This window comes from Gymnoscopelus braueri (assembly GCF_963280865.1).
Source record: "Gymnoscopelus braueri genome assembly, chromosome: 17".
Classification (NCBI taxonomy): domain Eukaryota; kingdom Metazoa; phylum Chordata; class Actinopteri; order Myctophiformes; family Myctophidae; genus Gymnoscopelus; species Gymnoscopelus braueri.
Window position 1 is genome coordinate 2,363,132 of NC_137617.1, and position 24,430 is coordinate 2,387,561.

The following is a 24,430-nucleotide window of genomic DNA, read 5'->3' on the forward strand; positions in this document are numbered from 1 at the left end:
TGTGTACTGTTGACCGCTGTTCTTTTAACCTTTTTGTTTTTATGCTTTATGTTGCTACCTTTTTATTATTTGAGCACTGTTAGTGAGATCCAGTGCTACAGCCCCTGCGGCTTTAAAGTATAAACAAACTGTCCAACCACAGGTTTATTTCGGCTACGGCCTGAGACAGATACTTGGCTAATAGTTATACTGCAGATTGGCACTTAATTGATTGCTGTCTCCTTTGTGGTGTTCATGGCTTTTGGCCTTTTTGAGTGTCCATTTGCAGTGATCTTTAATGTTTAATGCCAAATTACACATGGCTCTTAGTGTTTATATCTTGCTGATTTGCAGTGTTTAACTTGTGTGTGTGTGCAGACTTCAATAAGTAGGCCTACATTTCAGTGCAGCTTTTGGCCAAGCTTGTCTCTTTAGTAGCCCTATGCACTTTACTGGTGGACATGTGGAACTAGTTTTTAATCATTAAATATATGACCAATACATTGTACGTTCTCTTATGTGAATAAATATATATTTTTGCATTCCAAACCGACCATTATTTGTTCACTTAAACTGAACGCTTACCTTTGGGGAAGTTGACTGGATATAATAACCTGTACCTCGGGTCTCCCACCCTGTAATTGGGAGTGGCGTAGTCACACTGTGTATAAAGGAGTACTTGGTGACTCCTTCTGGTTACACTAAGATACGGTCTGTGCCCCATAGATTGTAGGGTAAAACGGGGAGGGGCTACTGGCAACCTGTTGTGAAATAAGGACAGATCTACAAGGCAACAACGCGTCGACACGCAAGGCGTTGTTAGCTTGTAGATCTGTCCTCCAGAAATTGTGGCGATTGCAGTACCTGCGGAAGTGATTTACATACGTATTGGGTCATAATGCGTATGTTAATTGTACATCGTGCAAGTACAGTAACGGTATGGGAAGCTTTTGGTGTTATACTGTAGGCATAATATTGAGTAATATTTTGTGCAAAAGTGTGTGAGTTGTATGGAGCATGCATCTGCCATTTTACCCTGGCGAACGCTGACTATCCACTCCATGGGTCTCGGCTCGGATTAGTGTAGGAGGATAATATACATATTCATTTTTGTTTATGTTTATAAAAAGGTATAGTGGACATGTGAGTTGGACCCAGAATTCAAACCACACAATAAAAAGTATTGACAAGACTAAGTAATGAATACAAGAAACAACAAAATACTTTTGTTACCATGCACTTTTATTGAATACAATGGGTCATATTTTATGACTTTGTACGGTGACTTGAATTGGAGAACTTATTCAGCAGCTTCTTTTCCCTGTAACAAAAGTAAAGAATATAATTTTAGATATTCAACATACATTTTCAGTTGAATCTTAGTTAACATAATGAACCTTCATATTGAACATGTATTACCTTGGAGTCACGACTTTTAGCTCTCATCTTGTTGACCTGGCCTTCAGCGATGTCAGCACGCTCTTCAGCCTCCTCCAGCTCATTCTGAACCTTTCTGCACTTGGACAGGTGAACGTTGGCTGCTTCCTCCTACAATATGATAGAGATGGTTCAAAGCCTCAATATTTGAAAAGAGAATCTTACAATTATAGTTCAAACAAGACTATTTCAGGAAATTGTAATGTGTGGTTGTGACACAGTGTCCCATGCAGCATGTTTATGAGTGAGCCTCGACAGGTTCTCATTGGAATGGCACAATCATGGCTGTTTTCTTGTTCTTGTTTGGCACTCGAGCCAAGAATTGCAGGTTATAGGAAGCAAAATCTATTGCTTTCTGTAGTCCATTTTGGAAATGTACTTTTACCATTATGCCTGAAACACACTGCCTGCGTCTGCAGCATGTGCAAGCTTTTCCTTTCAGCACCCATGTTACTGTATAAGGTCAGAGCTTCCACAACACCCATGTGTGCAGTGCATTGCAGTACCGCAGTGTGCATGCTATACTGCAGAAGCATGGCAAGCTAGAGATTACATGTGCCGCTTGTGGAAAGCAGCAAGATGGACACTGAAAAATGCTCTGCTGTTGGTCATATTAACAACTGATTCCTATTATACCTTTAATTATTCCATTAGTTAAACTTCGACAATAACCCTATTCCCATCGTGACCACAACTAAAGATGTATATTTGTCTTACCGCTTCCTCAGCCTGCCTCTTGTAGCCCTTCACCTTCATCTGCAGTTTGTCTACCAGATCCTGAAGCCTGCCAAGATTCTTCTTGTCCTCTTCAGTCTGAAGTAAAGTGAATTTATAACATCAGTTGTATGTTCATGCCATCTATTAATCTAATCAGTGGCATGATGGTTATTTAAGTGAACATGATATACAGTACCTGGTATGTCAGCTCCTTCACTCTCCTCTCGTACTTGCGGACACCTTTAATAGCGTCTGCTCCGCCTCTCTGTGCTCCTTCAACCTCTCCCTCCAGTTCACGCACCTTCAAAATGAAATGATGCACAATTAAACCATTTCTTTTTATTTCATTGATTATAAGCCGTGTTGAAGTAAACTACTCTTACCCTAGACTCCAGTTTTTGGAGCTGCTTCTTGCCTCCCTTCATAGCCAGGTTCTCTGCCTCATCCAGGCGGTGCTGCAGGTCCTTGACTGTGACCTCCAGATTCTTCTTCATCCTCTCCAGGTGAGAACTGGTGTCCTGTTCCTTTTTAAGCTCCTCGGCCATCATAGCAGCCTGGAAAGTAATGTTTGTAAAAATATACTTCATTGTCCAGCAAGGAAAACATTATGCTGCTTTATCACACTTGCCAAGAAAATCCAAGCCAATCCAAAAATACAAACATGGTACATAGATTATACTTATATGAATGCACATGTTGACTGTGAGATATTAGCTCATTAAAATGATAATAAAAAGGTCATAATAAGGTAATAAACAGATACTACTGTCATAAGACCAGAAGGAAACAAACCAGGTAAATATCTTTGAATAAATGAATACATTCTTGTACCAGTTCAGTCTGCACTGTAGCATTCGGAGCCATCTGTCAGAAGCCAGCACCTCAGAATGCTGGGTTCAGAATGTTATCTTTCTCCCTGAGCACATATTTCTGATATAAAGACTGAAAATAGCTATATTCCTTTTTTCCCTATTTTTAGGGTTTAGCATTTAGTTCTAAAATACATCCTCTGTTGTAGCCTATTATACAGCAAAGGTTTTCAACATAAGACAGGCCATGAGCTATTGTATTATACTGCATGTTTATATTAAGGATAACATAAGGATGTCTAATTGTCCTGGTATATTGGATAAGGGGCGGTCATCCTAACTTACATCAGTGATGGCTTTCTTTGCCTTCTCCTCAGCATTCCTTGCTTCTTGAACACTGTCATCCACTTCGCCTTGGACCTGGATCAGGTCACTCTCAAGTTTCTTCTTGGTGCCCAAAAGGCTTGTGTTCTAAAATAAAGATTCAGTTTAGCAATGCAAGTATGCATGACTTGTATGTTAAATATGTTGAGAGTTTTTCCATTGACTTACCTGGGAGTGCAAAAGGCCAGCGCGTTCACTAGCATCCACTAGTTCTTGTTCAGCCACTTTGCGGCCTCTCTCTGTCTGTTCCAGAGCCACTCTCAGCTCCTCAATCTCAGAAACCATGAGGCCATTCCTACGCTCCACCATGGCAGCTTGCTCCTTCACATCTTCTTGGCCTCTGACAGCTTCGTCAAGGTGCAGTTGGGCATCCTAAAATAAATCACATTTGAGGTGGTCAGGTTAAGAGGAACATCAGAATGTGACTTGTTCAGTGCAGTTCCATTGTGTGAATATGTATCTAACTAATATGTTTTGCACCTTAAGCGTTCCCTGGACGTTCCTCAGCTGCTTCTGGGCCTCAGCAGCCTGGCGGTTGGCGTGGCTCAGCTGAACCTCCATCTCGTTCAAGTCTCCCTCCATCTTCTTCTTGATTCTCAGGGCATCGTTTCTGCTCCTGACCTCGGAATCCAGAGTGCTCTGCATGGAGTCAATCACCCTCTGGCTGTTCCTCTTGATCCCCTCCATCTCTTCGTCCTTCTCTGCCAGCTTCCTGTCAACCTCACCCTTGATCTGGTTGAGCTCCAGCTGGACACGAAGAATCTTGGACTCCTCGTGCTCCAGAGTACCCTAAAATGTAATACAGGATCAAAAGGTTGTAGGACATTTTTATGTAACATCGATCATATACTGCTACACTGTCTGAATATAAAACTTATTGAAAGAATTCTAAGATATAGTCAATTGGTAAAAGTTTTACCTCAGCTTCCTCCAGGGCTGTCTGGATCTCTGACTTCTCTGTCTCTGTCTGTTTCTTGGATTTCTCCAGCTCATGGATGCTCTTTCCAGTCTCACCAATCTGTTCAGTCAGGTCTGAGATCTCCTCTGCAGTTGATTGAAAATAATGAATGAGCAACTTTCCAATCAGCAACTATTTTGTATTTGAATTTGCATTTGAATAAAGTTGTAGTTTGATCTTGAATATTTAATGATTTTATTATTTTACTGTTATAAAAAAAAACCTCACGTTGCAGGTTCTTGTTTTCACGCTTCATGGTCTCCAGTTGGTCCAGAGACTCCTCATAGGAATTCTTCATTTTAAACATCTCAGTGCTGAGTGAACGAGCCTCTTTCTGGGCTCCCTCCAGCTCGGCCTGGCCCTCTTCATATTTCTGCTTCCAATCTGCCAAGACCTGCACAGCATTTGTAACGAAATGTGTCATTTACCCCAGTTTAAGGAGGCAAGAATGATTTTGTTCTAAATAAATAATGTATGTCAAAGCACCTTATCAAAGTTCCTCTGTTTCTTGTCAAGGTTGGCAGCCAAACCATTGGCCCTCTCCACATCAATCATGAGGTCTTCCACTTCACCCTGGAGTCTCTGTTTGGTTTTCTCCAGAGAGGCGCACTTGGAATTCACAGCCTCGATTTGCTCCTCAGCTTCTTGAAGACGCTGGGCGAGCTTCTTCCTGTTGATCAGTTTTGAATGGAATCAAATTATTGTGAGTAATATGTTGGTATTGGGAGAAATCAGTGGTACCTGATGTTGTAAAAACACTGATCACTTACTTAGCTTCCTCCAGCTCCTCAGTGCGTTGGACAGCATCAGTCTCATACTTGCTCCTCCACTGACACACCTCAGCGTTGGCCTTGGACATTCCACGCTGCAGCTCGGCCTTGGCCTCCTGCTCCTCCTCAAACTGCTCCCTCAAAAGGTCACAGTCGTGGCGAGCTGATTGCACCGCATGGGCAAGGGCATTCTTTGCCTGTCAAAAGAAAAATGCCAACGAAATGTCAGCTGGATAAAATTACAAAAAGACACCTATACGCCTATTTAAAAAAAAAAGAAAGCTGTTCCTTACCTTAACCTCCTCTTCAACGTGTCTCTTCAACTCCTCAATCTGTTGGGTGAAGGCCTGCTTGCCTCTGGTGAGCTGAGAGACAAGACCTTCCTTCTCCTCAAGTTGACGACCAAACTCACCTAGTTAGAAATGTAAATATTAGTTTCAATCATTTAAATAATCTTTGTTGAATACATATTCCTTAAATTCCTGGGATGACTGCTGATCAAAGCATTATCTCTAATTATGGAATTTACCATTGAAAAACCATATAGGCTAGTAGACTTTAACGTGAACATTTACCATTTTCCGTCAACAGTCTTGCTCTCTGAGCTCCAATATCATTTAACTGGCGAACATTCTCATCACTCTTGGCCTTGATTTCACTGAGTTGGTCCTCAAGGGTGCGGCACATCTTCTCAAGATTTCCCTGTTGATTAACATTGGACATATTCAATCACTGAACTACAATGTATTCCCTTGTTTTAGTAATTCTTGTATTTGTCAAGAATTACGCACAAGCATTCTATTCTACCTTTGCCTTAGCAACAGCTTCCATGTTGCTGGACAGGTCATCGATCTCCATCTTGTATTCACTCTTCTCCTTCTCCAGTTTCTGCTTGACACGCTGGAGGTTGTCGATCTGCTCGCCTAGCTCTGCAACACTGTCCGCCTGTTTCTTACGGAGAGCAGAAGCAGTGGCTTCATGCTGCAGGGTGGACTCTTCGAGGTCACGACGCAGCTTCTGGAACTCAGCCTCACGCTTCTTATTCATCTCGATCTGAGCAGCGGTGGCTCCACCGGCTTCCTCCAGCCTCTCGCTGATCTCCTCAAGTTCCCTGGAGAGGTCAGCTCTCTGCTTCTCAACCTTGGCACGAGCGGCACGCTCTGCCTCGATCTCCTCCTCCAGTTCTTCAATGCGAGCCTTTCAAATTAATGAACATATTAAAATCCTAATTTACACTTACTTATTATCAATGATTTTAAAGAAGATGAATAAAATAAATACCTGGAGTTCTTTGATCTTCTTCTGCAGCTGGGCTCCCAAAGATTGCTCATCCTCAATCTTACTCAGAAGCTGGCTTACTTCAAAGTCCTTCCTGTGGAATACAGTACATCATATTTTAGTGGTAGTTTTTATCCATGGCATTTCATATTAATAATACATAATATGAATAAAAATAACAATATCAATTATTCATATTGTGGTCCACATTACTTCTTAATCTTCTCATCAGACTGCTGCTTGTCATTCTCCAGATCCATGATGGATTCCTGGGCCAGTTTCAGATCACCCTCAAGCTTTCTCTTGGCTCTCTCAAGGTCCATGCGGAGCTTCTTCTCTTGCTCCAGAGAACCCTCCAACTGCACAACAATATATTTGTCTTAGTATTCAGTACAATAATAGAACCTTATACGTTCAAAACATCCAATTGACTTGATAAACTCACATCGTCAACTTGCTGCTCCAGCTTGGTCTTGGCCTTGGTCAGAGTGTTGACTTTGTCTTCCTCTGCCTGCAGGTCATCAAGAGTCTGCTGATGTGCCTCTTGGAGGGCCTTCTTTTCCTTGGTCAGCTTAGCAAGACCTTCATCCTGAGAGGCCATCTCCTCAGTCAGGTTCTTCACCTGAATAACATGAATGAATGGATCATTATTGTTCTATAACTTGATAAGACGGCTTGAGTGTATAATCATGAATGGATCATTATTGTTCTATAACTTTATAAGACGGCTATGTATAATGTTGAACCTTGTTTTCAGTGGCGTGTTTCTCCTTCTCCACTTTGGCCAGGGTGAGCTCCAGGTCATCAATGTCCTTCTTGAGCTCAGAGCATTCATCTTCCAGCTTCCTCTTCTTGGCAGTCAGTTCAGCATTGATCTCCTCCTCGTCCTCCAGTCTCTCAGTCGTCTCTTTGACCTTTGCCTCCAACTGGATCTTACTTTTAATAAGACCCTCACATCTCTCCTCAGCATCATTCAATGCTTCATCTCCCTGGTTGTCAATGAAAAAGATAAGTGAGGGAAATTGTTGCAGCATTTGTTCTGGTTGAGATATAAGAGATTTGTTTTGCAGCTGCTTCCTGGGGGGGGGCTACATTAACACAGGGGAGATTAACTGACTTAACAAGCTGATGAAGAAGGCAGGCTCTATCATTGTCAGAGCCTGGACGGTACGGAGGCGGTAGCGGAGGTGAGGACAAGGAAGAAGCTTGAGGCTATCAACCTCCTCCAAAAGAATATACTATAGTAGTGCGTGGTTGAGGAGCAGTGGCATGTACAGATTCAACTTCCACCACAGAAGAACGACAAATTGGGTCAGGCCTTTGTGATGGTAGCCATGTAGCTATACAATGATGCCAACAGCCGTTCGACCACCAGACATTCTCTGCCATGGTCTACATCTACATTATACATTAGATAAAATATTTAAGATAGGCTGATAAACAATATGAAATATTATCAACATTTCCTGTACAAGTGTAACTTACTGATGACGCTGCCGTTGCAAGGTTATTCTTCTCCTGCGTCACAGCCACCAGTTTCTCTTCCAGTGTCTTCTTCGTGGCCAGGGCAGCAGCCAGGTCAGTCTTCATCTTCTCATAGTTCTCTTTCATGTTCTGCAGCTCCTTCTCAGTCTCAGCGCTCTGCAGGAGAGGCTTGATCTTGAAGTACAGCCCCATCCATGGCCAGTTTTTCACATTGCAGAATGAGCGCACGTTGAACTGGATGGTGTAAACGGCCTCTCTGTGGAAAGCGGTTTCAATGGATCATGATTTAGCTGAAGATCGAGGGTTTCCATGTAATAAGACTGCAGGCTGTTATTAAAGCTGTTATTATTGTGTCATAGTTGTTTCTGTTGTTGTCGTTATTATTAGTGTGGTTGCAACCAGACTATAGTACTCTATGAAAAAAAAAGCATCTCCTACCACGTCAAAATGACCGGCTTGACCGGGAATCGTGTGCTTGTATTTTGCTAAGAGATTGGTTGCATAGTTTAATTGATATTAATTTATTAGTGAATCACATTTCCCCATCCACTTTAATGGAAAATGGGAAAATTAAAAAACTAGATTTCAAGTATTTTTTTCTCAGAAACTGTAAGGGCTAGAGTTAAAAGGCTTGGAGGGGAGGTTTATAATTTAGTCCGAAATTATCCCCAAAAAAATTACACTAGTCGGCCTCATGGTGGCGCTATAAAAGCCCCCTTTACGTTTTGGCCTATAACTCTTTAACCGTAGGTCGTAAAAAAAAAATATTTTCCCCTAGATTCCTTGGGTCAAGACGCAACTTCCCATATAGGCCACGCCCATTTGCATCAGGATAGATTTTCCGCCATTTTGAATTTTCTTCAAAACACACCTTTTGCTCCTTATCCTTCAAATTTTGTCCAAATCTCACACAAATCGGTACACGTGATCTATGGACCCATGCGATAAATATATCCAAACAGCATTTTGATAGTCCTTACCGTTCGTCCGTAATTGGCTTCCAAAGTTAGTGGGAGGGGCCCGTTTTACAAAGAATGCCAAAAATCACGAACGGAAAGTCCGGTCAATCCCAAATTTGAATCACATGTCGAGGGTGGTTTACTTAACAAATCCCCAAAAGCATTTCCACTTTGACCCATAGGGGGCGCCACAAATGCACAAAACGTAACCGTTTGATGCAAAAACATGATTTTTGGGGGTATCAATCCTCTCAAAATGAAACGCAAGTGATCTCAGGAGTGACGTGACAATGTAATTGGCACAGCCTTCGACGGTATTCCTCCCAGCGTATTCCTCGAGTCCCGGCGGCAGCGACCCGCGACTCGCGTCGGCGCAACCACACTTTGCAATTGCCCTGAATTGCGAAAATTCTAGTTGCTGTTGGTATTATTGTTGTTAACCCCCGGGAAGGTAAATGCAGATGGCCACCCGTCCTAGAGCCCGTATCTGCTCAAGGTTTCTTCTCCTGTTTGAGGGGAGTGTTTTTCCTTACCACCGTCATCAAAAGCTTCCTCGGTAATGTTTGCTATTTTTATTATAATGATTTGACATTTTACTTTTGTTTTATTGAACAGCAATGACAACGTTTACTTACAAATTGTACTTAATATTGAATTGATGTTTTCATATTACCTCCTAACCGTCATCTTGACATATTCCTTCCTCATGAGGTAAGCTCGTCCGAGAGCCTGAGTCATGGTGACCAGAGCAAACAGCTTTTCATCTCGCATCTCCTCAAGGACACCCAGCAGACCAGCTTTGAAGAACACCTGAATACAATGTTACAAACACTGAGCATTGAGCAACTAAACAACCGTAAAATCTACTTTTAGTCCTCTCTGGATAATGTTAAACCAGAATGGGAGTGTGTTTACCTTGGTGTGTCCAAACCTGTACTCATCATGAGGTACGTCAATGGACCCAAGAAGCTTCTCAGAGGCTTTCTTGTTGTCCATGAACGCGCCATCGGGACATGCGCTGGCATTCAGTACTTTGTACCTGTTTTTTTAAAGTTCATGGTCATTTTGCGCTGACATTCAGTACTTTGTACCTGTTTTGTAAAAGTGGGTCATTTTGTGTTAATAGGTGTGGAACTAAAAGTTGCTGGAAAAAGGAATGAATACCTCTGCTTGAAGTCAGCATAGGGGATTCTGCTTGGGAAGCCCTTTGTACAAATCCTGATGCCCTCCAGCACACCGTTACACCTCAGCTGGTGGATGACCAGGAAGTTCTCCATCAGGCCTGTAAAGATGTTGCTTCATTATTATTAGGACAAAATAGTTACACACTGGCCAAAGTTGCATTCAATGGCCACCTCACAATCATTTGTTTAAATGTTTATTTTCAGTGTTTACCTGGAGTCTTGGACTCGTTGGGAATCAGGCAACGCACAAAGTGAGGATGAGTGCTCCTCAGATTGGTCATCAGCATCCCCAAGTTCGCCTATTGAGACAATTATTATTAGTAAAAAGTAAGACAATATTGTACTTTTCCCCCCACTAGAATTATTGGAACTGTTTAGATTCTAGCTACTTGACAGATTTAGATTTTTCTAAAACATACATTAACCACTTAAGCCCTGTTTTAAACTTCAGCCATTCAAAGATAGCTGCTCTACAAGCTCACATCATGTGATACAGAAATTGTTTAATTCCAACATGAAAAGACATGCCTATTTTTTACAGGAATATAATGTTGATAATAATGAATAAATATTCTTACCCTGAAAGCACTAGACACAGTCTGCATGGAACCACCCTTCTTCTTGCCGCCCTTCTTTGTGCTATCTGTTTATATTGGTTAGAATCATGAGTGGACAGTTTCTCCCGCATCCCTCCTTTTCTTCATTTGTTAACAGACATATATTTTTTGATATACAGAATGAAAATTCCTCCCTTCTTGTCAAATTCTGAGTGTTTATAGTATTAGGCTAAGGTGGGGGATAGAACACATTACATTATGTTATTATATTAATAAACATACCTTCAGACTCAGGAGGAGGATAGAACACATTATATCATATTATTATATTAATAAACATACCTTCAGGCTCAGGAGGAGGATAGAACACAGCCAGCAGTTTAACTGTAGACTTTTGGAACAGCCCAATGACAGAGTCGTTCAGGGGGTCCTTGTTCTTCTCAAGCCAGCCTGTGATGCTGTAGTCCACAGTTCCAGCGTAGTGGACCAGGGAGAAGTGGGCCTCACCCTTGCCTTTGGCCGGCTTGGGCTTCTCAAAGGCCTTGTTCTTCCCAAGATGCTGGTCAAGCAACTTTTCGGCGAAGGTTTTGTCTGAAGACTTTGGGAACATGCACTGCTCTTCAAGGATGGAGAAGATGCCCAAGGGCTTTGTAAAGGAGACAAAAGAGACAAATCACCACAAACGAAGTGCCAATGACAAAAACTATATTATCATCATGTCCGCACAACATAATTGTATACCTTCTCAATGAGCTTAATGCAGACAGCCAAGTCCATGATAATATATAATAATATAATAATAATTGTATAACTTCTCAATCAGCTCAATGCAGACAGCCAAGTCCATGATAATATGTAATAGTATAATACTAATTGTATACCTTCTCTTTTTTATCTTACATTTTTATCCCACGATTTTGTAACCCTATTTTTTACACCCAGTGCCAATTGTCTATGTAATCCTGGGCACTACCTTCCCTCTGCCAACCTAGGGAGGCCAGGGCCGAGCTCATGCCTCCTTCAGTGCATGAGAGCCAACTGACCTTCTTATCACCTGACAGGGGAGAGGTTCCCTGGTTGGACGTAGTGCGTGGAAGGAACACGTTATTCCAACCAGTTCCATTCCCCTCCATCAGGCACCCCGGCTGGCCAGGGGGAGGCAGTATAATGACCAGGATTACTGCATGTTTTTGTGAGGTTACCTACCCTAGGAGACACGGGGAGAACATGCAAACTCCACACAGAAAGGCCCTTTCGCCAACCCCACCTAGGGTATGGGCACTGATGACGCGGAGGAGAGAACACGCCCCCAGCGCCCACAGCGTCCCCTGCGGGAATCGAACCCAGGACCTTCTAAATGTGAGGCGACAGCGCTACCGACTGCGCCACCATGCCCCCTTTGTATTGTATACCTTCTCAATCACCTCAATGCAGACAGCCAAGTCCATGATAATATATAATAGTATAATAATGATTGTATACCTTCTCAATCAGCTCAATGCAGACAGTCAAGTCCATGATAATATATAATAGTATAATAATAATTGTTGTTTAAATCCCAGACAATAGGAACACAGAGGGGGTAGGGCTTAAGCAATTACAGCCTGTCCATATTGGCCGCCTAAGAGCACCTACCAAGTTTGGGGCGTTAAGAATGCTGGGAACTGGAGTTATGGCTGTTTAAAGCCCAGCCAATAGGAACACAGAGGGGCAGGGCTTAAGCAATTACAGCCTGTGTTTATTGGACCGTCTAAGAGCACCTACCAAGTTTGGGGCATTTAGCAAGCTGGGAAATGGAGTTATGGCTGTTCACCAATAGGAACACAGTGGGGGCGCCCACTGGGTGCCACATATGGTCCCTGTTGTGTCTATTCTGATGGCAGACCCCTGACTAGTGTTGGTGCCAAGTTTGGTGCGGATCGGGGCAATGGTACGCCTCGCTGTTCCGCATGTTACATTTGTGATGTCCGTCCACCCGCCCGTCCTCTAGACAACATAAATTATCCCGCTAATTAAATGGCTACTTAAAGTGAAACAAGATTTCTCAAGTCTAGCGAGAATTTCGGTGGGGCGAATTCAAGACAGTCACGTTGGATAGTATTCTGTCACTATGAACGTCTGATCTCACCAAAAAAAAACAAAAAAAAAAGCTATTCAAATATGCGATTTAGCGCAAGGCCCATAGGCGCGCGTTTTTAGCTGTGACGGACCCGGGATGGAGTTATGACATTTTTCTACTGTACCACTCATTCTAGGATATCATAACATCATAGAAAAGGTGAGAAAACCGTGGGGAAATTCCTTTAATAAATAAATTAATAAATGTAAATAAAATTTCGGTTACTGCATTTCTATTTCTCGCAGAAATAACACACAGCTGAATTCAGTGATTGACCAATCAGAATTAAGCATCCAACCAAGCCGTGTAATAAAATATAATAATACCTTCTCAATTAGCTCAATGCAGACAGCCAAGTCCATGCCGAAGTCAATGAGATCCCAGGGAATTCCTTCCTTCTTGTACTCTTCTTGCTCCAGAACAAACATGGTGTGGTTGAAAAACTGTTGCAGTTTCTCATTGGTGAAGTTGATGCACAGCTGCTCCAGGGTGTTGAACTGTGAGTGGAAATATCATTAGCCCAATTTCTTGTAATTGTGTAATTGTGACAAAAATAATAAGTCTCCCACTTAAAACAAGTCCATGCTTACATCAAAGATTTCAAAACCAGCGATGTCCAGCACACCAATGTAGTAGTTTCTCTGCTGCTTGGTGTCCAGCATCTCATTGATCCTAACAACCATCCAGAAGAACTCCTTCTCATAGAGGGACTTGGCCAAGGCACCAACTGAGTTCATTACCTATGGAAATAGGAACGTTATTAGTAGGGGTGTGAATTACACAATTTACAATTAGGCATTTAGCAGACACTCTTAATCCAGAGTGATTTACAGTAAGCAAGGAAAACACGAGGTAATGCATCAAATGCATTGCATTAGTAATCTAGGATCATAGGTAAACCAATAACCTATCATCAGTCTAAACATTATAATCTAAAACAATCTATAATCTGCACATTGATGCACACTTGGATGCCAGGTCTACAGATTAACCTGGCATGTGTCTACATAACATGCCATCGAAATTACATTTAGCCTTTGCATAAGCCTGCAAGGTCATCAAGGCTAGGGCAAGTTCTACGGCAAGTGCTACGGGCTATGGAGTCTGAAGAGGTGAGTCTTCAGATTAAGGCGGAAGATTGGGAGTGAGTCTGCAATGGGGAGTTTGTTCCACAGTTTGGGAGCCAGAAGGGAGAAGAGTCTGTCCCGGGTGTTTTTACAGAAGATGATTTAAGACAGTCTGGACACAACTCAAAAAGATATTAGAGTTCTAATGGTATGCTGTGTTGAGAATATAAAGTGTGTATGAAATCAGAACATGGCAATAATGTAATTTACTCACCTGTGGCACAGTCTGTCCCTTAGTGACATACTCGTTTCCAACTTTCACTCTGGGGTAGCAATACGCCTTAAGCATCTCTGCTGAGTTTATGCCCAACAGGTAGCAAATCTTGTCAGCCTCTGAAATGTTCATACAATTTGCAATTTAGGCATTTAGCAGACGCTCTTAATCCAGAGTGTGATATACATTAATATATATATATATATATATATATATATGTATATATATATAGTTTTTTATACCAGATTTTTGTAACCCTTTCTTTTACCGAGTGCCAATTGCCTAAGCTTTAATCCTGGGTGCTACTCTCCCTCTGCCAGCTTGGGGAGAGCCCCGAGCTGAGCTCATGCTTCCTTCAATGCATGAGGAGTGAGCAGGCCGCTTCTTATCACCTGACTTTTGGGTGGAGTTTCCCCAGAAGGGTGTAGCGCGTGGAACACATTTATTTACCATAGGGGACACAGGGAGAACATGCAAACTCCACACAGAAAGGCCCTTTCGCCAAACCCACCTAGGGTATGGGCACTGATGACGCGGAGGAGAGAACATGCCCCCAGCGCCCACAGTGGGAATCGAACCCAGGACCTTCTCGCTGTGAGGCGACATCGCAACCGACTGCGCTACCGACTGCGCCACCGTGCCACCGTAAACGGTAAAATATAAAAAAAACTAGAAAAAGTGCTCCTCGGATTACAGGTCTCCGCCAGGTCAGGTAGGTTATTGTGGCCTCCTGGTGGCGCTATAATAGGCCAATGTGAAAAGGGTGCCATTTCTTCTTAAAACTTGCACGGCAATCGGACACTGCATTCATGATTTGAGGCATTTTGTTAAAAAAAATGTTTTGCTAAATTAGACCTGCGCTATAACAGGCCAATGTTAAAAGGGTGGCATTTGCTCCTCAATATAGTGTGATTGTGCGTGCAAAGTTTGACAGCAATCGGATGCTGCATTCATGATTTGCGGCATTTTGTTCAAAACAAGCCACTACTGCAAACTTTAGATGTCAATCTTAGGCAATCAGGATGGAATATGAAAAATCAAACACATCCGTCTTGATCACATGACTATAGAGATCATGTGTACCGATTTGCGTGAAATTTGCATAAAGTATTTAGGCTTAATAGCAAAAAAATTGTTTTACCTAAGTCGGCCTCCTGGTGGCGCTATAAAAGGCAAATGTGGAAAATGCAGGGCAAAGGTTTTTCCTTGACCTCTAGGGAGTGCGCTTACAAAATTTTACACAGATCGGTGCAGTTATAGGTAAAAACACGAATCGGCCTGTTATAGCGCCACCATGAGGATGATTTGAACATTTTCAAGTGCCATTTCTTCCCCGGCATAGTGGAAATATGCGTGCACAATTTCAAGGAAATTGCATGCTGTGTTCATGATTTGAGGCATTTTGTTCAAAACGGAGCACTCCTGCAAACTTTGGAAGCAATTTTTAGCCAATCAGGATGGAATATGAGAAATCTGAAAGACCCGTTTGGTTTAATGACTATAGAGATACTGTGTACCGATTTGCGTTATGTTATATATGTTTTGCACAAATCGGCCTCCTGGTGGCGCTATAACAGGCCCATGTGAAACATTTGAGGCAGAGGTTCTGAATTGGCATCCAGGGAGTGTGTGTGCACAGTTTCGCTGCGATCAAGCCAACGGTGCCGGAGATTAGCTGTTCACAGACGAACACACGGACGGACGGACATACACACACAAGGACGGACGGACAGGGGGCAAAACATACTCTCTCGCCATGCCTTTCGGCCTGGTGGAGACAATAATAATAATGGAAATATATTGAAAATATATTTAGCTTAGTCCATTTAGAATGTAAGTAAATACAGCTAGTAGATGCAGCTAACCCTCCGTGTTAATGATACATAATAATAATAATAATAATAGTAATAATAATAATAATAAAGATTAGCTCACCCTCCGTGCCATCAGGTTCTGCCTGTTCTTCACGCTGCTTCTGTTTGAACTTCATGACACCATGATGCATCACTGCACCGGTGAACTTGTAGATCATCTGTTTTTCCTCACCGTTGAAGCCCAGGACGTCAATAGCATCCTGATGTCAATAAGCAGAGATGTATTCAAAAGATTGAGATTAAGCATTAGATTAACAAACATAATTTAGAACTGTGTACAACTCAACAGTTAACAAACCAACATACAGTATAAGTGTATATACATGGTATCTGCACATTTCTAAAGTGACAATTTAAGGACTTTTAAGACCTATACAATAAGTAAGTTGAAATAAAACAAATAAGACCATTACTGCATCAAAAGTAATCAACAAACTATACTATTCAAATTGTCAAACATTGGCCAAATTGTCGAATATTACCTAAGAAAGAGGTAAAAAAAATTAAAACATGTAGATCGGCTATTTTCACAATATTTATCTGTGGAACCGAGTCAAACTAAATGTAATGCCTCAACTGCTACAATTCCAAGTGCTTGTCAGGATGGGGGGGGGGTCCCCAGTTCAAATAGGATTAGTTTGGGGGGTCACAGGCACGGCCTGAAAACTTTGAGAACCACTGCTTTATAAAATACATTTTGCAGAGCAATTGACTGCAGTTCACACTATAGTGAGTATTAGAAAGAAACAAAAATGTTCACTGACATCAGTAGCGTCCAGCTCCACTTTGTCATCAATGCTGGCCACAGTGATCTGACCCATGCTGATCAACGGGAAGTCGTAGGGGTTGGAGCTGATCAGACACATTTCTTAAAAGGGATTAAAAAATGGTGAACATGTGTTTTTATTCATTAATTTATGTTCTCACTGCATCATCAGTAATTCCACTTACCAATAATCTCAGGTTTGTGGTTGGTCATCATCTGGAAAAAGATGTGATAACCTCTCTCTGCAGGAAGCTGATAGGTCACTCTAGACTTCTCCAGCAGATCTATATGGGTTGTACATAACTCATAGTAATAATAATAATAATAATGATAATAGTAATAATAATAATAATAATAATAATGATAATAGTAATAATAATAATAATAATAATAATAATAATAATAATAATGATAATAAGAATTATAATTATAATTACCCTTATAATTATAATTATAATTATAACAATTTCAATTATAATAATAATTATAATAATAACAATAATAATCTATATGGGTTGTACATAACTCAAAATGTAATCCTCAAATGAACACATATATAATTTATCATCTGTGAACTTCATACTTACATGTCTCAATATCAGCACTGGCCAGTTTACCCGTTGTGCCGAAATGAATTCTGATGAATTTACCCTGTTTGATATAGCACAATTAGTTGCATCTACACTGTGGAATTATTGCAGGTTTTCTAATAAAGTGTAATTATTTATACTTACAAAGCGAGAGGAGTTGTCATTCCTCACAGTCTTGGCATTACCATAGGACTCCAGCAAGGGATTGGCTGCAATAATCTGATCCTCCAGTGACCCCTAGAATGTTTTAGACAATTGAACATTTGGTCAGAATTCTTTTAAATTGAATTGCTATATTGCATACAAATGCTTTATGTTCAAAAACATGTATTTGTTGAAGTTAAAAACCTGTACATATACCTTGATTTTACCGCTATCGGCCGCCGATTTCTCTCCACCAGAACTAGCTGTTGCAAAGTACTGGATGACACGCTTGGTGTTCACAGTCTTTCCAGCACCGGATTCTCCACTGGTTATAAATACACATATTCAGAGAAATGCAGTTAGTGAATTGATGTACAATGTTCTATTTTTAAAGCCTAGTAGATGGGAAACTTACGTGATCAGGACAGACTGGTTCTCTTTATCTGTAAAATGTAAAGCAAGCTTTTAGTCATGGATACACCACAAAACCATTAAAGTTATATTATTGTTTTGACATTGTCCTGAGTAGTACGTACCCATCTGCATGAACTGATAGGCGTTGTCAGAGACAGAGTAGATGTGGGGTGGAGCCTCAATACGCTTCTTGCCTCTGTAGGCATTTACAACCTCCTGGTCATACACTGGGAGCCACTTGTAGGGGTTCACAGTTGCACAAAACAAGCCAGAGTAGGTCTGAAGGGGAGAAGAGAGAGAACAATAACATCATACAACATAGCACTAAGCATGCCACATATCTAGCACAACGGATCACTAGAGCTGGGATTACAGTCACGAGTTTCAAGTGGCATCAACTAATGAGCTAGTTAACTTCAGAAGAGTTTGTTTGCATTTGTTTTTCTATGGTTTTCACTTGATGATATAACTTGTACACTGTATTTTTCTTTCTTCGCTATCGACTCAGTATGTAGAAAACCTTACATAGATCATCCATGCTGCATAACGCTCTTTGAGGTTATACAGGACAGTGGCTTCACTGAGGTGGGTCATCATGGCCATGTCCTCAATTTTGTCATACTTGGGAGGGTTCATAGGGTAGACATCAGCCTCCTTTACAGTTCTTTCCTAAAAAAAAAAAGCACAACCTCAGAATGTAATGTGATTTTTACTGAGCCACTATTTGATTTTAGATACACCTCTACCTACCGCCTTATCCAAGAGCGTTTCCACGGTGACGTTGCCACCGTCCTTCTTTAAAATTTTACACTTGAGGTAAAGCTCCTTAACATCGGCCACATATGCTGCAGTTTTGCCATCAAAGGGTGCAGCTTGAGCCTCCATTCTCTCCCTCTCTGGCTTACGGAGATAAATGGCGGCCTTGCCATACTGCTCCATCTCTGCGTCCGTACTCATGGTGGCGGCTTTCTGTAGACAGACAAATAGATGGTGTTGATGCCTTTGCTGACTTGAGATCTGAGCAGATAATTGTAGGACTATTCTTATGGTTATAGCTTATTGTAGGTTTATTAGAAAAATTATGAACACTCACTTTTCCCCACTACCAGTAGCAGTAGAATCTTGAGTGCAACCCCTAAGAGTGGAAAAAACACATCATTTTGAGGACATTAACATGAGCTGATGATTTAATAGAATTTATAATCATGAATTAGATTGGATTATATGAATCCTAATGTTCAGTCTTGCTACAATGTTCAGTCTTGCCACAATTTTAAAATGTCTCTCTTACAACCACTTTGTAAGAGAGACATTTAAAATTTCTCAACAGTTCCACATCTGAGAAGAGTGATCCATTTCTATATTATTTACACGCAATGAAATGAAACTAGAAAAAGTGCTCCTCGGAGCACAGGTCTCCGCCAGGTCAGGTATTATTTTGGCCTCCTGGCTCTATAATAGGCCAATGTGAAAAGGGTGCCATTTCTTCCTAGGCCGTGCACAGCAATTGGACACTGCATTCATGATTTGAGGCATTTTGTTCTAAAAATGTGTTTTGCTAAATTTGACCTGCTGGTGGCGCTACAACAGGCCAATGTTAAAAGGGTGGCATTTGTTCCTCAACATAGTGTGAATGTGCATGGAAAGTTTCACCGCATTCAGACGCTGCGTTCATGATTTGCGTCATTTTGGTCAAAACAAGCCACTACTGCAAATTTTAGATGTTAACCTTAGCCAATCAGGATGGAATATGAAAAATCAAACAGATCCATCTTGATCACATGACTATAGAGATCATGTGTAACAATTTGCGTGAAATTTTGATAAAATGGGAAGGAGTAATATTTAAAAAAATTGTTTTACATAAGTGGGCCTCTTGGTGGCGCTATAAAAGGCAGATGTGAAAAATGCAGGGCAAAGGTTTTTCCTTGGCCTCTAGGGAGTGCACATACAAAGTTTTATACAGATTGGTGCAGTTATAGGTGATAACACGAATTGGCCTGTTATAGCGCCACCATGAGGCTGATTTGAAAATTTTTAAGTGGCATTTCTTCCTCGGCATAGTGGAAATGTGCGTGCAGAATTTCAGGGAAATTGCATGCTGTGATCATGATTAGAGGCATTTTGTTCAAAACGGAGCACTCCTGCAAACTTTGGGAGACATTTTTAGCCAATCAGGATGGAATTTGAAAAATCTGAAATACTGGTTTTGTTTAATGACTATAGAGATACTGTGTACCGATTTGCGTGATGTTTGGACAAAATCTGTAGGAGTACTGTCACATTTTTTGGGGGAAAAAAGCGGCCTCCTGGTGGCGCTATAACAGGCCCATGTGAAAAATGTGGGGCAAAGGTTCTGAATTGGCATCCAGGGAGTGTGTCTGCACAGTTTCGCTGCGATCAAGCCAATGGTGTCGGAGATTAGCTGTTCACAGACGGACACACACACGGACACACACACAAGGACGGACGGACGGACAGGGGGTAAAACATACTCTCTCGCCATGCCTTTCGGCCTGGCGGAGACAATTATACTTGCTCATTCTGTTTTTTCATTTGTTTGTTTGTTTTTGGCTTTTTGTGTTGTTTCTTGTTTTGTTCCTTGTTTCATTTTATTGTCTTTTTATTTTATTACTTATTACTAATAATAACTCTAGTAGAGTAGTACTCTTCCAAAATAATTACTTGATTAAGAGTAAGAAAGTATCTGGTAAATACACTGCAAATTATTATTTAAATAATCATAATTGAAATATCTAAATACAAATGAATGAACAAAAGTCAATTCCAATCTGGCCTAAACCATATCACTATAAATAAATGAATACACAATCAATCATCTAAATTGTTCAATATAACGTAAATTATTCTGTCCACTCATTCAGTGTCTTTAACCTCTGATCCTGTCTGTAGCTATGTGGCACTATGTACAGAGTCATTTTAAAAATGAATAGCTTTACGACTATGAATAGCTAACATGATATATGTATTCGACTATGAATAGCTAACATGATACATTTATACGACTATGAATAGCTAACATCTCTAAAACATTTATATGACTACAGTATGAAGGACAGATGAAGTCTCACTCACCACTAAATGGAACGCTGAACTCCTCTGCAATGGGTCCATGGCAACCATCTCAGCATGCCTTATATTAGGTGTTCATTGCATGCTATGCAGAAAGTAAAAGTAGGAGTTGCCTTTCAAGGTCCTTTCATTCCTGTTGACATTGCAATAGTATCCATTTAGCCATACATTTAAAAAAAACAAAAACATTTCAAATCTATTAATAATCTTGTAAAATTATACTTCCAACACTCACATGATATTTGATAGTACTTCTTGGCTATGTGGTTTGTATACATGCCAGTGGCTATGGTATAAAAATAGTATAATTGGCAGGGTGGTGGGGTACTGGGTTTCTTCATTTGGTCATCACAGCAAGTCTTGTCAGATACATTATTTGGAACATGTTAATGTAAATAAAAAGTAAATTCTCAAGTGCTGTACTTGTCATTTTACTTCAGTATTTCTATTGTATGCTTCCACTCCACTCTGTATGCTTCCACTCCACTCCATTTGAAGAGGGCACTTCACTAAAATTGACAGCTTTAGTTGCTTTTTGGGGGTTTTGATGTTTATGTAGTCAGGGTCACAGTTCAGATGTTTATGAGTTGTTAACTGCTCCAACAAATAGTCTGGCACTGGCTTAACGGGACAGGCTTCACTGTAGGTGTATAGTCAGTGTCACTTAATCCTTGACAGACCCATAAAAAAGTGTCCACTTAACGTTATTTCCATTCCTTGTACTCATCACATTTCATTTCTGCATTCCATTTCACCATAAATATATTCATTAGCAGACTCTGTAATGTATAATTGCACACACAGCCTCTCTCACACAGCTGATTACAGTCCAAGGTTGTTGTCACAGCTTGCCTGTCAAATCAAGCAGCCAAGCGAGCCCTTCCATCAAGGGGTAGTTAACCCAAAATACTCTGATCCAATATTCCAATGTTTTATTAATTGAAGTAAATAGGAGGCCATGCAAAAGTATATATTTTTTAAAAGTATAAACTCTTGCAAAACTTTTAAATATAATATTGCTCTTGTTAAGATTGGCCTCTATTTACTTTAGATAATTATAAATATTGGGATATTGGTCAATGGATCAGGAATGCGACAAAAACAAATTATCCATGATTTTATGGGGTGAGCAATTGAAAGAAGAAAGAAATGTGGGTGAGCTACCTCTTTAATTTGGTCCCAGACATGAGTTTTAAAATCTTAAAGCATTTGGAAATCTGGTTGCCTCACACACTACAGTAAACTCTTATCATATTATTATATAGGATTATTGTCTCCGCCAGGCCGAAAGGCATGGCGAGAGGGAGAGAGAGTATGTTTTGCACCCAGTCCGTCCGTCTGTCCGTGTGTCCGTCCGTCCGTCCGTCCGTCCGTCCGTCCGTCCGTCCGTGTGTCCTGTCCGTCTGTTACCACCAAATCTCCGGCACCGTTGGCCCGGTCGATGCGAAACTGTGCACACACACTCCCTGGATGCCAATTCAGAACCTCTGCCCCAATTTTTTAACATGGGCCAGTTATAGCGCCACCAGGAGGCCGATTTGTGCAAAACCCATTTTTTTATATTACTCCTACAGATTTTGTCCAAACGTCATGCAAATCGGTACACAGTATCTCTATAGTCATGTGATCAACACAGAGCTCCGATTTCCCATATTACATCCTGATTGGCTAAGGTTGGCTTCCAAAGTTTGCAGGAGTGCTCCGTTTTGAACAAAATGCCTCAAAGTATGGACGCAGCTTGCGATTTCCGTAAATTTCACACGCACATTCCCACTAGGCCGAGGAAGAAATTCCACCCTTTTCACATTGGCCTGTTACAGCGCCACCAGCAGGTCTAATTTAGCAACAACAAAAAATTGCAATAAAATGCCTCAAATCATGAATGCAGTGTCCGATTGCCGTGAAAGGCCTAAGAATAAGTGCCACCCTTTTCACATTGGCCTATTATAGCGCCACCAGGAGGCCACAATAACGTATCTGACCTGGCGGAGACCTCTGCTCTGAGGAGCACTTTTTTTAAACATGCACACACTATGTCGTGTCAGTTGCATCTTTTTGTACTGCTGTTACTAACATGTAAAATATATCTTGAATCTCGGGGCTCAATAATAATAACTAGAAAAAGTGCTCCGCGGAGCACAGGTCTCCGCCAGGTCAGGTAGGTTATTGTGGCCTCCTGGTGGCTCTATTATAGGCCAATGTGAAAAGGGTGCCATTTCTTCCTCTACCTTTCACGGCAATCGGACGCTGCGTTCATGATTTGACGCATTTTGTTCAAAAAAATTGTGTTGCAAAATCGGCAACTAAGCTGGGTGGAATATGTGCCATCTTGAAAACGATGCCTTTCCAGAAGTTTGATGTTCCTAGATTTTATTTTGGTTATTTAGCATACCCAATAGTAACAGAATCCATTGAAAATACCTTCTATAAATGATTTGGGGTTTCAACCATATACTAAAATATCTAATATTGGATTCATTGGAAACAGACCACTAGGGGGCGATCCCAACTTGCTTCCGATGGTTTATGAAAACCTTATGCCCATACCTAACAGCATGCCAAAAATCAAAAACTTGTCACCAAGTGCACGATCTTGATGATTTCGGCAGAATTCCCTCCAAGCTAAAACTGTAGATGTCAATCTTAGCCAATCAGTATGGAATATGAAAAATCAAACACGTCTTGATCCCATGACTATAGAGATCATGTGTAGGCTACCGATTTGGATGAAATTTGGATAAAATCGGAAGGAGTAATATAAAAAAAAATGTTTTACATAAGTCGGCCTCCTGGTGGCGCTATAAAAGGCAGATGTGAAAAATGCAGGGCAAGGGTTTTTCCTTGACCTCTAGGGAGTGTGCTTACAAAATTTTACACAGATCGGTGCATTTATTGGTAAAAACAAGAATCGGCCTGTTATAGGGCCACCATGAGGTTGATTTGAAAAAATTCAATTGGCATTTCTTCCTCGGCATAGTGGAAATATGCGTGCAAAATTTCAAGGAAATTGCATGCTGTGTTCATGATTTGAGGCATTTTGTTCAAAACGGAGCACTTCTGAAAAGCCATTTTTAGCCAATCAGGATGGAATATGAAAAATCTGAAAGACTAGTTGCGTTTAATGACTATAGAGATACTGTGTACCGATTTGCGGGATTTTTGGACAAAATCTGTAGGAGTATTGTATAAAAGGCCCATGTGAAAAATGTGGGGCAGAGATTCTGCTGTGGCATCCAGGGAGTGTGTGTGCACAGTTTCACTGCGAGCAAGCCAACGGTGCCGGAGATTAGCTGTACACAGACAGAATGACGGACACACGGACGGACACACGGACGGACGGACGGACGGACGGACAGGGGGCAAAACATACTCTCTCGCCATGCCTTTCGGCCTGGCGGAGACAATAAAACAATACAACAATAAAACAAGCGTTCGTACAACTAGTTAACAACGAGTAGGCCAGGCAAAGAGGAAGGGTAGTGTTTCCTGAAGAGGTGGGTTTTCAGCCTGCGGCGAAAGATGGGCAGTGACTGTGCTGTCCTGACATCAGTGGGAAGTTCATTCCACCACTG

The 24,430-nt window shown here is 41.2% G+C and overlaps 2 protein-coding genes across 2 annotated transcripts in view; one reads left to right on the top strand and one right to left on the bottom strand.

Annotated features, from left to right (window-relative positions):
* The window catches only part of LOC308104808 (myosin heavy chain, fast skeletal muscle-like), a 69,700-nt gene that overhangs the window by 19,277 nt on the left and 25,993 nt on the right, over positions 1 to 24,430 (top strand). The gene's annotated exons all lie outside the window — the stretch shown is intronic.
* On the bottom strand, positions 1,207 to 18,913 carry LOC308104818 (myosin heavy chain, fast skeletal muscle-like). Its single transcript, XM_080455347.1, has 40 exons — positions 18,859 to 18,913; positions 18,516 to 18,734; positions 18,291 to 18,434; positions 17,888 to 18,044; positions 17,767 to 17,794; positions 17,568 to 17,676; positions 17,352 to 17,444; positions 17,205 to 17,268; positions 16,803 to 16,901; positions 16,616 to 16,719; positions 15,913 to 16,051; positions 13,978 to 14,096; positions 13,227 to 13,376; positions 12,963 to 13,133; positions 10,860 to 11,163; positions 10,539 to 10,603; positions 10,172 to 10,259; positions 9,941 to 10,058; positions 9,692 to 9,815; positions 9,450 to 9,586; positions 7,818 to 8,073; positions 7,079 to 7,321; positions 6,778 to 6,954; positions 6,546 to 6,691; positions 6,336 to 6,426; positions 5,862 to 6,251; positions 5,630 to 5,756; positions 5,348 to 5,466; positions 5,055 to 5,251; positions 4,771 to 4,954; positions 4,513 to 4,678; positions 4,246 to 4,370; positions 3,807 to 4,115; positions 3,495 to 3,698; positions 3,288 to 3,413; positions 2,517 to 2,687; positions 2,330 to 2,434; positions 2,134 to 2,229; positions 1,399 to 1,527; positions 1,207 to 1,300 (listed from the first exon to the last, which is right to left on the bottom strand). Exons 2-40 carry the CDS (start codon positions 18,720 to 18,722, stop codon positions 1,280 to 1,282), a joined length of 5,802 nt encoding a protein of 1,933 aa, XP_080311473.1. The 5' UTR covers positions 18,723 to 18,734; positions 18,859 to 18,913; the 3' UTR covers positions 1,207 to 1,279.